This window comes from Prunus dulcis, chromosome 4, assembly GCF_902201215.1.
Source record: "Prunus dulcis chromosome 4, ALMONDv2, whole genome shotgun sequence".
NCBI lineage: Eukaryota > Viridiplantae > Streptophyta > Magnoliopsida > Rosales > Rosaceae > Prunus > Prunus dulcis.
The window spans coordinates 7,572,073-7,586,219 of NC_047653.1; the positions used below are offsets into that span (position 1 = coordinate 7,572,073).

At 35.2% G+C, this 14,147-nt stretch overlaps 1 protein-coding gene, 1 long non-coding RNA gene and 1 pseudogene across 2 annotated transcripts in view; 1 reads left to right on the forward strand and 2 right to left on the reverse strand.

Moving 5' to 3' along the window:
- The first annotated feature begins 6,056 nt into the window (after positions 1-6,056).
- LOC117626023 lies at positions 6,057-6,865 on the forward strand. Its single transcript, XR_004585480.1, has 2 exons — positions 6,057-6,213; positions 6,485-6,865. It is a non-coding gene; the product is annotated as an uncharacterized LOC117626023 (long non-coding RNA).
- Positions 6,866-8,527: 1,662 nt separating this feature from the next.
- On the reverse strand, positions 8,528-11,679 carry LOC117625221 (annotated as a pseudogene).
- Positions 11,680-13,825: 2,146 nt separating this feature from the next.
- The window catches only part of LOC117625223 (MDIS1-interacting receptor like kinase 2-like), a 2,336-nt gene continuing 2,014 nt past the window's right edge, over positions 13,826-14,147 (reverse strand). Inside the window, exon 2 of the mRNA XM_034356828.1 lies at positions 13,826-13,952. Coding sequence (XP_034212719.1) covers positions 13,826-13,952 — 127 coding nt within the window. The remainder of the gene's footprint in view (positions 13,953-14,147) is intronic.

The following is a 14,147-nucleotide window of genomic DNA, read 5'->3' on the forward strand; positions in this document are numbered from 1 at the left end:
TAGCCTGAGCTAGTGCTTGAAGGTGCAGAGATGAGCAAAGAAATAAATTGGAAAAAAATTGAAAAAAAATTCCAAAAAATTCAGAATTTTTTTGTTATAAATACCTACCATTTTTTATTATTAATATCATACATATAAATAAAATTAATCTTATGTGAATAGTAGTTGCCCTTAGGTTGCCATGACAATGAGTGGAAAAGCCAAAAAAAATTTGCTAGTGCAGAAATTATTCGTGTGAACAGTGACCACCCTTAAGTTGCCATGGCAATGGGTGACTCTTCCACTATGGGTTATAGTGGTATGAAATAAAAGACCCTGACTTAGTAGTTTTGGTTCACATAAAGGAAGGTGTGTGGGTTGTGAACGCAAAGACCTTGACTTCACTGTAATCAGTGTAAACTACTACCACTTGTGCCGCTTTAGTGTAATCAGTGGGAACTCTTACCACTTGTGCGGTGTTTACTGGCATAATATATAATAGAAGGAAGGTGGTTGGTTTGGGATTCGGGATAGGAGAAGCGAAACTTTGTACCTGACTGGCTATATCATAAAAATGGTTCCCAGGAGTAGCTACCTAATGAGTCTCTTCATCCTAATGTTGTTGTTCTCATCCAAAGCAGCGTGTGCCAGAGTTTCCCACTATTCAAAAGCCAGTTTGTCTCTTTCCCAAATATATATATATATATATATATGTGTGTGTGTGTGATGTTCGTGTTCGACGAAACTTAGAGTTCATCAAAAAGGTGTATTCGCATATATCTTTGATTACAATTAGATCAACTTTACATAAAAGAAGGCATGTGGGTCGTGAAACGAGCAAAGACCTTGACTTTAGTGTAATCAGTGGGAAAATCAAGTTTGCAGAAGAGAACAGAGGTAGAGAGCTTTTGAAGATGAATGATATTTACGTGTGGAAGAAAACAAAAGCAGATGACCCACATGGAGCGGGTTCGGGTAAAGTGGGATAAATTAAAAACATACCTATATACAAGGGCGGATCCATATAGGGGCAGGAGGGGTTCCCTACAAGCTTGGAATCCATCATTGGAGGTGAAGATGTTGAACACTGCAAATTGCCCACAAACTGCTTGATGAAATGCTCCAGAGGGCGCAGCACAACAGGCAGATTACCTTATTTATATTTTCAACATTTAAGTAAATTGAGTAATATAAAAATAAATGAAAGTAAAAAGACAAAGACATTTACTTAAATGTTAATTTACTTAATGTAAATAAGAAAGTACCCCCCATTTGGATTCAACTAAAAATACCAGAAAATTAAATTCCCACCAAATCAAAATATGAAAAATCGATTTAGTGCAAAATACGATTTAGGCTAAAAATGATAGCTCATTAAGTCAATATATACTTCATACTAAAATCCCATACAATCAAGTTTTCTTATTTGATGGGTAAGGAATAAAAGCCGCCAAAAATTAGCTTGAGAAAATGATTATTTCGAAAAACCATTTTTTATACTTAGCCAATATTTTTACATGTATGATATGAATGCATGAAGGGAATGTCATTCTAAGTAAAAAGCCGTTCAATCCACAAAGAGTTTTACAAGAATAACCTAACTCTTACATATTGAAGAAATATTTGTTTGAATAAGCTCTCCCTAAGACAATACTCATAAGGGTCCAATGTTTGAGAGCTAGAACCCAATGGAAATGCAGATAAAGTGTAACGACCCGGTCCTACATAAATTTCTAATTATTAGTTTATTCAGATAAAACATCATTTTGCCCCTAGAAATTTTTTAAGGTTTAAAGTTGACTTTTTGACCGGGAAATAATTTGGGAATTTTGACTATACTATTGCATAGAGCACTGCGAGATGAGTCCATAGACACGTAGTAGGCTCGAATCGGAGTTGTAACGAAAAAGATATAATAAAAAAACCCTCAGTGGCACAATCGTAATTATTGCAAAAAGGGTTTGATAAAATCTGATTTCTCTCTCCCCCTCTCTCTCTCCCCTTTGCGCACACTTTCTCTCTCCCTGACGACAGCTTTCTCTCTCTCTCTTCGAAACTCTGGCCACATGCCATGGCAACGGACGAGACAGGTGCCAAAAGGACCAGCTCAGCCCCGCCGTCAAGACCTGGCCCTTCCCCGACATTGGCCGCCACTCCAGACGTCGAAAAACATGATTTTTAGGTCGGTTTTGGCTCGAAACTTAGCCGGCTCCGATCTCTCTCCTCCGGCTGTCATTTTCGGTAATCAATGTACGGAAATTCATCCCTTCTTCATGATCTAACTGATGGTTGGGTAGGATTTCATCAATTTTGAGTCTAAGTAGTTTGATTTTCGAATTGGATTTCGGCCAGTTTCAAGATCGCGATTCCGGCCACTTCCGGTCACTTTTTGGGGTAGGCCCAAGAACAAAAGCGACTCCAAATATGATGTTACACCTAGAGTAGGAATCTTGAGCAGTGATTTTGAGTTTTTTAGGCGAAGCATAATCGCTAAAAAGGGCATTATGTCCAGATGTGATCTCATGGTCTTCACGAGCGCGTAGGTACTTTCGGATTCCAATTTGGTTGATGTTTGAACCCGAACGGATTTCGCCTATTGTGTATTATCCGGGGTTCAATAGGTTTGAACCTTTGGATAGTCTTGAATTTAATATATGTTGATCTAGGCATTCCTAGGATCATATAGGAATTCATGGATCGTGGATCGCTAGCTATCTGTCCGTTCGATCGGGACCAAACTTGCAGGACGTGTATCTTACATTTTGATCCCTAAACTAAATTATTCGTTCAAATGAACCACAAACTCTTTATTAATCGGCGCTTTGGTCCTGCCGTTACATTTTATGTAAAATTTAGTCATGTAAGCAGCACATGCTACATTTGTAGGGGTAAACAAAACTTTTGACAATTAAAAAAGAAAAATTAAAAAAAATAATATTTATTTTTAAATTTAATTAAAAACTAAACAATTCCGCATCCCTAATTGGAGAAGGAGGAATACTTTGCTGCTGATCAAGAGGGTTATAGGAAAGAAGTGGAAATGTGTTTTTGTATCCTCAAAGCTTGTTGGGCAATCGTTAAGGGGGCTGCTTGTATGTTTGATGAACATGTGTTTCAGAGCATTATGATGACGTGCATAATCAGCTGTAGAAGCTTATTGCTGGCATGCGCTATTGGCCAGTGAATATAGCTTGTTCTGGTGTTTATCAGTGGTGATGCATACAGTAGGAACTGAACTTGCACTACTTAACCCTAAAGCTAACAGTCTTAATTTTGAATAAAAATTTAAAAACTTAAAATCAAAGAAAAAACACAAATCTAAAAGCCACCCTAACCTAAGTGCTGACGACAGCTATCCACTCCAATTACTCTTCTTTTTTCTTTCTTGTCTGCCAAAGTTATAAAGGAGAGAGAGAAACTTGAACCTAGGACCTGGGAGCACAGCAATGGCCTGGGGCAATCTAACAAACACCTTATTTGTCCCACTCTAATTACGTAGTCTAATCGCAGTAATTTTATACTATCTTTTCTTTTAAAGTTTTTTAATTTTATTTTTCTAACATAATTTCAAATAAGGAAATGAAGTTGAGTTCAGCTGTGAAAGCTTAAGCACGCGACTATATTGAGTAGAAGATACAGATTTGATGTGGTGTATCCATTCTATTCTATAATTTCTCATTTGGACAGGAGAAGACTTTAAAGTCTTTCTACCCCTCAGTTAAAGTTAATCTTGCATTTATTCATAGATTTGAATGCAAATTTTGAATTTTCTTGTTGAATTTAATTGATGAAATTGATAGCTAGTCCAAAACTAATGACAGGGTGGACACGGTAACCGATTCTTGTCTGTACTCATAAAAATCTTGACTAATTAGTTTTGGTGTACATAAGAGCATTTCCACTTATGGGGTTTTATCAGGGCAAAAGGTCCCTTGGGTTGAAAAAACTGCTCCACCAATGAATTCCAGTCTGGGTAGGGGACGTGGGCTCTGTCAAGACTGGGCAGGCCTGAAGGTAAGGTAAGACCAACCTGATAGCTAGTGCCTGAAGGCGCTGACATGAGCGAAGAAATAAATTGGAAAAATATTGATAAATAAATAAATAAAAATTCTGAAAAATTATCAAAAAATTCAGACTTTTTTGATATAAATACCTGCCAATTTTTTTATTTATTAATCTCATACATAGAAATAAAATTAATCTCATGTGAATAGAGAGTTAGCAATTTGGATGCTCGGCAATGTTCATTCTTTGTTTCTAGCTGTCAAAAATTAATGTACCCTATCAGAAACTTTACAAAATATGTTAGAGTGTTTGAGATTGAGTAAAAGTCTCACACTCAGGTGGGCTGAAATATATTTATTTTTATATAAAGGGTTGTTCCAACATAGGCCCTTACAACTACTATACCATAGACACATACCCACCTACTTTTAAATTTTTACTTAAAACTCAAATTTAAAATATAGGTTGCCAAGTAAGATAGATTTGTCCTAGGTTTATTAAATAAATTACAATACATGCCATCTACACCTTCATATTTATTTTCAAGCATGTCATTAACAATAACCTTAATTATAATTATTACTCCCTATTTAATAGCATATCAATCACCTCATTTCTTTTGGTTGGCACTCTCTCTAAGCCATTGGTCGTTTCTAATGTAATATAAATATATATATATATATATTGGTACATTATTTAACCCCAAAAAAAAAAAAAAAAAAGCCCAGTTACTTTTGTAATTGACATTTCTTTATATTTTTCATAAATTAAAATTAGGTACATAATGATTTAAAAAAATATAGATATATTATTCATAAAATAAAATATAAGTATTATTTACAATATAAAAAGGTTTTTTATTTTTTATTTTTATTTTATTTACAGAAAACAAATACGTTGTATAATTGAAATTTTTGCACATTTTTCATAAATTAAAAATAAGTACATTATGTAGAAGAAAAAAATAGGTTCATTATACTAGGTACATTATTAGAGAAAAAAATACGTGCATTATTTAGAGGAAGAAAAAAAAAAGGTTCATGTTTTAAAAAAAATTCATAAAACAAACAATAAATAGATTATCAAATTATTTTTCATAAAACAAGTATTAGGTACATTATTTAGAGAAAAAAATAGCTACAAAATTTAGAGAAAAAAATAGGTTCATTATACCAGGTACATTATTTAGAGAAAAATATGTTCATTTAAAAAAAATTTCATAAAACAAACAATAAATAGATTAACAAATTATTTTTCATAAAAACAAGTAATAGGTTCATTATTTAGAGGAAAAAAATAGATACAAAATATAGAAAAAAGAGTTTCATTATAGTACATTATTGGGAGAAAAATTTCAGAAATCAAACAATAAATAGATTATCAAATTATTTTTGAACATAATTAAATGTACACTATTTTTCATAAAATTATAATAAAATAGATTACTAGTCGTATAATTCATAAAAGGAAGACAACATAATTTTTTTATTAAATAAACCAATACGTTAATCACCTGTAGATTACTAATACATTAAGGTTGAATTTAATATTTAATTTCAAATAAATTTCTAAATTAATTCCTACATCCATTAAAACGATTTGGAGATCTTTCCAAATTCAACGTGTATCATTAGTTACACCATTATATAATACGTTAACTTTGTAAATAGGGGTAGTTTTGGAATCCGAAAAATTTAATAAATCATATTTTAATCTAAATTAGGTAACTTGCTTATTTGAATCCTAGTGATTGGATTTTATTTGAAAAAACTGAGTATTTTAAATAGAAGAATAAAAGAAAGAGTTGTAGGTGATTAAAAATAAATTTTATGGGTATAAGCTCAATTTACTATTATATTACAAATACAAAAGAGTCCTCACCGGAGGAAAAAGAAGACGTTTTGAACAAGTTAGAACGACCGGTCTGTGCGCACAAAAACATTGACTAATCAGTTTTGGTTCACATAAAGGAAGGTGCGGTTGTGTTGTAAAACGCGCAAAGACCTTGACTAATGAAATCAGTGGAAACCACTACCACTTGTGTGATGTTCACTGGCATAAATAGAAGGAAGGTGGTGGGAGATTGGGAAAGGAGAAGCGAAACTTGTACCTGACTGGGTATCATAAAAATGGTTCGCAGGGGTAGCTACCTGATGAGTCTCTTCATCCTAATCTTGTTGTTCTCATCCAAAGCAGCGTTTGCCAGAGTTTCCCACTTTTCAGAAACCAGTTAGTCTCTCTTTCCCAAATATATATATATATATATATATATATATATATATATATATATATCTCTTCTATGCATGTGTGTTATTGAACTACAATAGAGACTATAAAGAATTTATATATTATTGAACTACAATGCCATGCGGGGCTTCTCAAGGGATCCTCATTTTCTAGAAACAATAGAAAGTTCTCTCTACAAGTATATGTATGTATACATTTATCAATTGTTTATCATGATTGATTATTAATCAAGTTTTTTTTATTGTCATTGCAGAACAGAAAAAAGGTAGAGAGCTTCTGAAAATGAATAATATTCACCTGGCAAAGAAAATAGGAGCAAATGACCCAATTGGCTCCGGTCCATCGATTCCGTGAACGGGATAAATTAAAAATCATACCTACATATATTTGAAACATCTACTGGCCGGCCCGGACTGAGCTAGCGGTAATAAAGCCGATGGGCGGTGGTCAGCTGACATTTCTCATATTTGGCATATATAATATTTGATTGTATGTTTGAATTTTATACGACTGTAAGGATTTATATAAAGGATGATGGATTCACTGCACATGATATGAAGACGGTAACTGATCACCTCATCATTGCCAGTGAATTGTAACAGAGCTATGATTTACAAATAATTATTATTTACCAGTCACAAAATGTTGGATTGTAGGTTGAAGGGAGTTTACGACAATAAGAACAATGATTGAAACAAAATGATCTAATTAGACTGGAGAAAAATAATACATGACTTTGTGTACATAGGACTATAGCCTATTGGCCTTCTAGTTGTATAGATCTTCGTCTTGGCTAGTTGGTGTGTTGATTTAGGACTAGGCTAATGACCCTTCACTCATATAGCTGCTACGACACATCTCAGCTCCTAGGGTAGAATATTTTCAGATATATTTCATTCTTCAAAAGGAGATATTTATAATACAAGATTGTAACCTTAGTAGGGTTATACAAGAAAATAAGATAAAATCCTAATTAAACAAGAGTCCTAATAGACTAGGAAATGAATCTCCTAATTAAGCTAGGATCTCGCTAACACTCCCCCTCAGGTCGTAGCAAAGATGTCGCGTGTTCCCAACTTGTCAAGCGAGTTGAGAAAGACAGTGATAGACACAACTTTCGTAAGAACATCTGCCAATTGATACTCAGACGACATAAACATAAAAGAAACAATCTTAGCATCCACCTTCTTTTTAATAAAATATCGATCAACCTCCATGTGTTTTGCACTATCATGTTGCACAAGTTATGAGTACTCGTAATTGGCAGCTTTGTTATCACAATACAAATCCATGGGTTTCTGGGGTGCAAACCCAAGATCTTCCAACAATCTCCTCACATGAATTGCTAAGACAGACATTATTCACATGAATTCTAATCACACTTGCTTGTCTTTGCCCTTTGTCATGGCAAATGGATGGAAGTACTCTAAAAGAAGGTGACCACTATTTCATACTATTTTTAATATAAAATTGTTGTTTTTTTTAAAATTGAAGTATGGATCAGTATTAACTTTCGAATGAAATCTAATGGTAGATGACCACTATATTCCTTGGACCCTGGTGACTACGACCGGGTGTGATCCGGTTTAGTCCAGTTTCCCTCTCACATCGAAATCAGAACATAGACTATTCGATGCAGTTTTTAGAAAAATGTGCAGTTTTTCGTTTTCCATGTCTGAACCTATTCTCTTTTTTTCTTTTTTCTTTTTTTGGTTGGACTTTAGTAGCATCTAAGGCAATATTGGGCCTAAACTTTCATAATTTCAACCTACCAAAGTTTCTTGATGGGGCCAGTCTTTCTCGAAATTGGAGACAACTGCAATATGATGAAGACGGTAAATGCAGAACTGATATGTAGCTTATGGAAATATGGATGGGGTTGGTCAAGTACACATGTTTTAGTGCTTTTCCATATTTCAAATGTCCAAGAAATTTGGTGAATGACTCAATTCATCAATCCAAGTCATTGAAGGTTAAGATTGCTAGTTTATAAATTCTAATGCGTTGATTTGCATCGTTATATGGGCTGCGTCAGCCATCAGGCAAATTATAAATTCAGCCCAAGCATTAGTCCAAGAAATGAAAATTGTGATGTGAATTTTCCATAAGAGTTGGTAATCTGGTCAAACCAGAACTCAGTAGTACTTGTATGAAAGGATAATAGAATATTTTAAACTAGCTTAAAAACATTATACATGCTAATTAAACTTTATATATATGAAAGAAAATACTCAAATAAGTCTAACTGTTCAAACCAGAGGATCTTATATTTGTTCAAAACTAGGTCACATGCAATTCAGATCGTAATGAGTTGTTCAAGTGTAATATCGTCTAGTCCTCCATAGGAAGAAGCAGTTTGGAACGATAACATCTGAGAAACCATGAGCATTGTTGGCCTCGATTGTGGATGGGAATGTCTGCATGCAACTGATAGCCTTGCAATGGTTACGAGTTCATCTTGAAGTTGAGGTGTAGATGGAGGAAGGCGTTGGTCCATCGCATCCTTGAGCGATATGTTTGCATAGGTGGTGGATGGAAACGAAAATGAGGAGATGAAATCGCCTAGCTTCTTTCCCATAATCACTTCCAGTGCCAGCACTCCAAAGCTATAAACATCACATTTCTCAGTTACCTTCATTGTAAGCCAGCTCTGCATACAAATTCAGGAAGACCAAACCATCAATATTCCAGGCTTGATATTAACTAAATTTAGAAAGAACAAAAGTTCTATATTTAGGTATTTTACCTGGTGCTACATATCCATATGTGCCAGCAAGAGCAGTCCAATTCGACGAGTCTGGATTCAAAAGCTTAGCAGTTCCGAAGTCTGAAACACAAGGCTCGTAGTCATAATGCAGCAAAATGTTGTTGCTAGTTATGTCTCGGTGCACAATAGGGTGGTGAGCAATCATGATGCATATAACACAAGGCATGAGCCACACCCTTTACAATTCTCACCCTTGTACTCCAGTCCAACTTTTTAGCTTCATAATCCTTGCTCAAGACTGCAGCCAAGCTACCTTTTTCCAGATACTCATAAACCAAAAATGAATGATGGGTAGTTGAACAAAAACCAAGAAATTTCACAATGTTTCGGTGTCGTATCTGAGTTAATGCCCTTATTTCATTAAAGAACTCCTCCTGAGACGCCTCCTCCCCATCAAGTTCTTGATGGAATTTCTTCACTGCAACAATGGTGCCTGATGGCAGCTTTGCCTTGTACACACTTCCCTGTCCTCCCATCCCAATGCAATAGACGGCATCAAAAACATTGGTTGCTTTCATTATATCTCCATACATTTTTCTTCCATCAAAACTAGAGATTGAAAAAAAGTTCTCGTGCATATTGCTCCCTTCTATTTCTGGGTTTTTCTTTCTTCTTTTTCTTCTTCTTCTTTCAATCAAAACAAATGTCAGGAAAGCCAGTAAAAGTACTCCCAACATAGGGAAAGTGATTAAGAACGCCTTTTTTGAGGTGTGCTTATATTCCACAGAATGATTGCAGGGTTTTAGTCCTCCAACATTGCCACACAATCCGTCATTCCCTTCTACCCGAGCATTTTGAAATGCTTTGTTGTTGGGGATTGGACCCTGCAGTTGATTGTAGGATATGTCGATGTCATACAGGCCATGCATTTCATCAAAATTGGTTGGTATGAGACCGCTGAGATTATTGTGGGAAAGATTCAACTTCTCCAAGCTTTGCATACTGCTCATTTCTGATGGTATCTTACCCTTAAGTAAGTTGTGACTTAGATCAAGTTGGGACATATGAAATAACTTCCCCAACTGAAATGGAATTTCTTGGCCGAACTTGTTATTGCTCAAATTCAAGTAGTACAAGTTAAGCAAGTTGCCAAAAATGCCTGGAATTGACTCACTGAATTTGTTGGTGGACAAGTCAAGATATTCAATATCAGTCAATGATCCAAATTCTGAGGGTATAGGACCCCAAAGTTGGTTGCCATTCAACATCAATTTCACCAAAGAAGTCAATCTCCCAAAGTCCTTTGGAATCACCCCTACTAAACTATTGGAAGAAAGATCAAGTTCATGAATTTGGGTTGCATGGCTAATCTCAGGCGGTATTCTACCAGTAAGGTTGTTCCCCGCAATTCGTAGTGTTGCTAACTGCGGACACTGTCCCCAGAGTTGCGAAATTTCACCGTGCAAGTTATTGTGGCTTAGGTCAATAAATTGAAGATTTGGATAATCACCAAAGTCTTCAGATATATTGCCTGTTAGTTGGTTCCCTTCAAGACGAACTCTCACTAAGCTCTTGCAAGTTTTCAAGCTTTTGGGGATTGGACCTATCAAATGGTTGGTGTGTGCTGTAAAATTTTCTAGTGATCCGCCTTGGAAAATATTTTGGGGCAAATAACCGGAAAAGTTGTTAGTGTCCAATTGCAGTACAGTCAACTTCATGAGATTCTCCATCTCTTGGGGGATGGAGCCAGAAAGTTTGTTAGCGCTTAGGAATAACTTTTCTAGGTTGCTCAAGTCACCAAGTGAAGTGGGGATGGAACCATTGAGTTGATTCTGGCTCAACTCTAGATCCACAATAGATTTCAAATTCCCTATCTCTTTTGGAATTGTTCCGGAAAGATTATTTTTAAAGAGATAGAGAAGGGTAAGGTTTGTTAGATCACCTAATGATGAAGGGATTGGACCAGATAGATTGTTATTATCAATGCATAATTCCACTAGAGACTTCAAATTTCGTATTTCTGAAGGGAGAGAACCAGAAAGTTGATTGTTGTACAAGTATATCGTGGTCAGGTGTTTTAAATTTCCAAAACTTGGAGGAATGGCACCTGTTAAATAGTTTTCCTGCATGTACAGCACCTCTAAATTGGAAAGGTTGCCAAGAGAATCTGGAATTGGACCTTGTAGATTGTTGGTTTGCAGAGCAAGCTCATTAAGAAACTTTAGCTGACCGATTTCTCGAGGGATTGAGCCATTTAATTGGTTCTCATTTAGGTGCAGGAGTTGAAGATTATTTAGAAGACCAATTTCTGGTGGGATTTTTCCAGAAAACTGATTATAAGAAAGGTCAAGATAGATGAGTTTGGAGAGGGAAGTGATCTGAGGTGGGATGGCACCAAAGAGTTGATTCAAGCTGAGGTCAACATATTCAAGATTAGGAAAGGACAAGAATGTAAATTCATATAGTGTACCTTGAATCCCGGAATTGGTGAGGTTGATCCTGTTGACAATTCCAGCAGCGTTGCATGAAATACCAGTCCAAATATTGCATGGGCTTGCATTTGCTTTTGGATTGTAACCCCATGAGGTCAGATTATTCTTGGTTTGATTTTGGAAGCTAGCTTTCCATTTGAGAAGAGCCTCTGCTTCAAGAGAAGAAGTAGCAGAAGTAAAAGCAATGTTTGGCGATAAAAACAGATTACTATATAAGATAATGCAAGCTAGAGAGCTAAAATATGCCATGGGTTTTGTTTCTATGTAAAATCTTATAGTTGATGACTTTATTTATAGCTATTATTCTACATACCCTGTTTCTCTTTCCAATGATCCACAGGCTTTTGTGGTTGAGACTTGTCCAGTTTTATTTCTAAGTTTGAAAGTTTGAACTTTGTTTCTGCTGTTACATAATGCAAAATACCTGTCAGAAACTTGTCCAAATACAATAATATAAGGAAGGTTCCATGACCAAATACAGTCATCAGAGTCGGCCCATGGCATGTGTGAGCTGTGCAGGGCCTCCAAAAATGAGGGGCGTCCAAATTTATTTATTTATTTTTTCTGCAAGCATTATATTATATATAAATAATGTTGCATTACGATTTTACAATTATATATATATATATATACATATATATATATATATACACACAATTATTACTATTATTATAAGATTGCTTTACAATTCTCCACGCACGTCTTTGTTCCCAACAACCTCCCTCTTTTCTCCTGTTCTTTTTTTATTTTGGTTGAATCCATGTTCTCCTCTTTTCTCCTCTTCTTCCTTCTACTATTACCAATTTTTTTACATGTTCCTCATATTTTTCCCCCATTTTTGTCTGACTTGCTTGACTTCTTGTTGTTTCTCTGCCTTTTTTTTTCTTTCTATTTTTGTCTGACTTGGTGTGGCTTGGTATGACGTGTATTATGTTACTATATTGAAAACATCATATGGAAATGAAAATAGATATAGAAGACAATTGAGTGGATGTGAGTATGTGAAAATAGATGTAATTCATGCCACTAATGATGTTTTTGGTTTAATTTATAAATTCTGAATTTTAAAAAATTTACGATAAAAAAAATTTGATTTTTTAATTATTTATTTATATATAGGGCCTCATCAATTTACTTCGCACAGGGTCTCCAAATCTAATAAACCGGCTCCGATAGTCATATATATATAAGGAAGGTTCCACATCTAATAGCATCGATACTTTTTGTAATGGAATAATTTAACATATTAGTATGCAGAATTTGAATTTGAAACGCTCAAACACCTCGACTTTGACTTGTGAAATGCGCAAACACCTTGACTTTAGATATAACTAATCAGTGAAAACTATAACTTATGTGAAGTTTTCTCCCATTATATATAAGGAAGCTGGGTCACTGGGTGTAGGATTGGGAAAGGCGTTGACTGAATATCATATATAAGCAAGCGAGGTGGGTGTCGGAATGGTAAAGGTGTTTACTGGCATTATATATATACCCAAGCTAACCCTCATGAGTTATACATGAGTTCTAGCACCAGCTATTTACCCAAGCTATTTACCCAAGCCAGAAGGAGAAGAACAATGCAGGATGTAACGTACATTATAATAAAAATAATGAAATACATGAAAATAATATTCTTCATTTTTAAAAACTTAAAAGTAAAACTTACAATGTGCAAAGCTTACTCTCATTCCTAAGGTTGTTCTTCAGAACATAATCTCTGAAAGAACATTTTTAAAAGAGGAGAAAAGAATTCGATGTCTACAACTGAGGCCAAAAGCCTCTTTAAATAAACAAACAATGAATTTAACTCAGGTTTACAAAAGTAACTTGAGTAAAATAAAAGTAACTCAGGTGACTTGCTTTAACTCAGGTAACTTGCTTTAACTGTTGCTTTAACTCAGGTAACTTGCTTTAACTGTTGCTTTAACTCAGGTAACTTGTCGGGTAGTCTAATCAGAATTCAGATCATAGGCTTCATAGGCATCATTAGGATCTTGGCCATGTAAATAATCACTCCACCTGGCAGTCACTCCTGCAAGACCCAACTACCAGTCTGCTTTAGTTTCTAGTTATGATCCTTTCCAGTTACCCCCCACTGCATCCCCTATATCCTCTCCCTCTTTTCCGAAGTCTTCCCCTTATGTTCTAAGAAATACAGCCAATTTGCTTATAATTGATTCCCATATCCCTACATCTATGAGTCCTACTCAAATTGCAGTTTATCATTTTCCTCCTGGTTTTCATTACCTTCCCCATAGCCCTTACAAGTCCTTAAAATTTTACAGAGAAATTCTACACGAAACCAAGTCCGTTGATATTAAGCCTATTCGAGATAAAACTGATCCTACAAAAATTATCTATCACTCCCTTTACATTCATCAAATTTTACATCCTAAGTCTTGGGGATCTCGTCCTCATGAGCTCCGTACTCTTCCTTCAAAATATCAATACAATTATGCAGATTATGTTGAAGCCTGGTACTATATCTTCCTGCATCAAACCCCTGAGTTTTCCCATTCCTGGTTCATTAATTTTGATAATAAATTTAAAAATACTGAGCTTCCTTATTGGTTCCTCCATTGGTGGGACACCCATGGTCCCAAATCGGATATCATTCCCTCTGCAGTTCATGAGTTGATTTCTTATTTTACCCAAAATTACAAGCTTCCTGAGCGTGATTTATTCTTTCCTATTGATCTCTTGTTTTTTACAAG